The sequence below is a fragment of the Limulus polyphemus genome, unplaced genomic scaffold (assembly GCF_000517525.1).
Source record: "Limulus polyphemus unplaced genomic scaffold, Limulus_polyphemus-2.1.2 Scaffold5065, whole genome shotgun sequence".
In the NCBI taxonomy this organism is placed as follows: Eukaryota; Metazoa; Arthropoda; class Merostomata; order Xiphosura; family Limulidae; genus Limulus; species Limulus polyphemus.
The window spans coordinates 40266-43354 of record NW_013670675.1 but is presented as its reverse complement, the minus strand read 5'-3'; the positions used below and the strand labels follow the sequence as shown (position 1 = coordinate 43354).

Below are 3089 nucleotides of genomic sequence, written 5' to 3'. Positions count from 1 at the left end.
GCTCTCTATAAAATCATTATTACTCAAACATACCATAATTTTTATGGCCTTCAATTTTGTTTTGTTACAGAGCTATCAAAGAGAAAATCAGACCTCTCTGACACACCCACCTGTCACAATTGGTTGATAGTTCTCTCTTACGTTTCATTATATATTATTTATAACCAATAGAAAGTCAAGGTTTTCATCTATCAAATGGTGTATTGTATAACATTCTGTTTTGAACAGATAACCGTCAATGTCACTCTGAGTAGCAACAACGTTCACGTGGGAAAGTTAACGACTAGCTAGGATGAATTTCTAACAGCTCTTGTCGCATAGTTAGAAAGCCAGGAAAATTTTTAGAAGTGAATTTGTCTACTTTTTGCATGGTATTAGTCTATATTTTTTGGTGTATTATTTAATTAAATAATAATTGTTAATGCTTTACTATAATCACTAAAAAAAATCAGGCTTAACTCTCATCGAGAATCGGGGGAGAGGAAAAAAAAGACAGGGTAAGAACTTTATTCTTGTTTTTCATATTTATTCTTTATTTATTATTATAAAAGCAACTAAAATTAAAATTATGAATCCTTTTAAGTTATTTAAGACTAGAATAGGTAAAATAAGTAATAATAATAATATAATTAGAATTGTTCACATAGCACACACGTGGGTGATGTAATTCGATAGTGTAACATGAGCTGCACATTCCCTGAGTGATTTACAACTTATAATGGTGCAGATAGCAGCTAAACACGGTTCAAAGGGCAATAAAACAATAAAATTTAATTATAAATAGATGTATAATGTTACGGACTTAGGATAAACGAATGTAGTTTCATGTTATAATTTGAAGTCATACTAGAAAGAAAAGAAGGTTAATTTAGGTTTATTTCGATTTCTTTGGGGTGGTTACAAGGTCGGTCAAATTGACCAATCCCGTTTTGAAATTAGGATAAAGAAAATAACATAAACTATAAGGATTTAGTGGAAAAAAAAACGTTTTAAATGCATTTAGGAGGTTTTAGGGATTACACAAAGGAAATTTGAGATTTTTAAGATGGCAAAAAGTATTTTTAATTTTAACAGGAAAATTACTTTGCACACGGACTATTAAAAAAAATACTCAGTATATTCATGGACAAAACTTTATTTTATTTTATTAAAAGTACTTCACTAAGAAATAGACTTTTTGTATGTGAAAGACATGTAATATCAACTGAAAGACTGCCAAAATTTGTGAAGATATACCCAATATATAGAGAGTTATAAGTATTAAATTTATGTCAACTTTAATCGAGTACAGAAGGTCACGTGACTCGGTCCCAGGGACGAAACCATGTTGAAAATTAAATGAAATTGCACACGATAATGCAAAACATGGAGCAAAAATTGAGCATGACTACACACTGGAATGCCAAATTAAGAAGTGATGAGAGTGCTCTAGAGTATAGAGTTATTCGGCTGCTCTAGGAGGGTGTCTTGCACTCCTATTTATGGAAGGTTATTGCATACTTGTTTGCATGCTACAGCACAGCTTTATCACGTGAGAGTAGATGGAAGCATCAAGGATAATGGCGAGCGAAAATTGTGCAAAAAAAAGGGCAGCACAAGTCGAGTAAAGCTATTATGTGAGAGGAGGTAAGGTGTTGTATCAGAACTAATATTTGCAGGTATAATATATAAATAAAATGTAGCAAGTAACATTGCTTTTTCTTAATAAAAGATTGTCAGAAATAAACAAAATGGAATATTTTCCTGGTAAATAGAATATTTCACATAAAACTATCTTTTCTTTACCATATGGATTTTTTGCAACAATTGGCTCATCAATCTCCAATGGATCTGATTCTCCTTCTTTGTTAACGGCTTTAACCCTGAACTTGTATTTTTTCTTGGGAGTCAAGCCCTCTACCTTGAAACCATCCTTTTCAGGTCCAACCTCACCAGCAGGTACCCATCTTCCAGTTTCAGTATCCATCTTTTCAATAACGTATCCTTTCAGGTCTTGTCCACCAGTATCCTTAGGCTTTTTCCATTTCAGCTTGACATGATTGGCACGAACTTCCTCTACCTTCAGTGGTCCTGTTGGAGGTTGTGGCTTGTCTAGAAAGACAAAGATGTTTTAAGGTACACCCCATATGACTTATAGATAGAAAATATTATGAAGAAACTCCGTTCATTTTATGCTACTTCATATAAACATAATTTGCTAGAAGCTTCAAAAAATCTTAACGGTTAGTCCAGGAGTTAAGAAATGTGTAAACAAAGACAATAATTACTGTGAGAGCTAAAATCTTCTAAATAAAGATGTCACTTTTTGATTATTTATGTATAGTAACTCATGCATACTAAGTATATTGGTATTATATTTTTCCTGTCTATTATTATTTTTTTATTATTATTTCCCTAGTTTAATAGGAATAACGTTGTGATCACCAAGTATAATAAGTTTATCATGCAAAAAAAAATAGTGACGTACTTGAAGTGAAAAAACAAAACATTACAAACAATTCTTACTTTCTAGTTAACTTATTCAATTATATGTTTTAAGGAAAAAAACTACAGTAATTTTATCATATTGGAGGACATTTCACTAGTTCATCTCCATATTCAAGATACTATACTCTCAAGTTTCAACAAATTCAACAGACTTTAGGTTACAAATACTTTAATCCAACCTACATAAAAACCTGTGTTTCACATCCCACCACACTTAATTTCTCAAAATAGGAGGAGTCATAAAAGCCAAGGTGCATTTATCCAGATAGAATAGTTAGATTACTGTCTGCTCATTACAATTTTAGTGACGGGGGTGCAAGCGGGCCATGGAGGTGGGGTGGGGCATAAAAACTTATAAAGGTAATGAGTGTTGGTATAATAAGCCTAAAGTAAAGACATAGTGTCAGATCACCTAGCCTAGAGTCAAGTGCATAAAAGTTATCATGAAAGTAAAAATATCAATTCAATTTTAAACTTAAATCGTTTCTGAATTAAGCTATTTTGTACATTTTTAATAAAAACAAACCTCTTTAGACAATGGAGACTCTAAATTAAGAAATCAACAAATATTTTTCCATTTTTGTTATCTATACATTTCATTT

At 31.6% G+C, this 3089-nt stretch overlaps 1 protein-coding gene across 1 annotated transcript in view; it reads right to left on the bottom strand.

Annotated features, from left to right (window-relative positions):
• Window positions 1-3089, bottom strand: part of LOC106472072 (twitchin-like) — a gene marked incomplete at both ends in the record, with an annotated part of 59738 nt that overhangs the window by 28492 nt on the left and 28157 nt on the right. The window contains one exon of the mRNA XM_013932702.2: window positions 1786-2091. Within this exon, the coding sequence (XP_013788156.2) occupies window positions 1786-2091 (306 nt within the window). The remainder of the gene's footprint in view (window positions 1-1785; window positions 2092-3089) is intronic.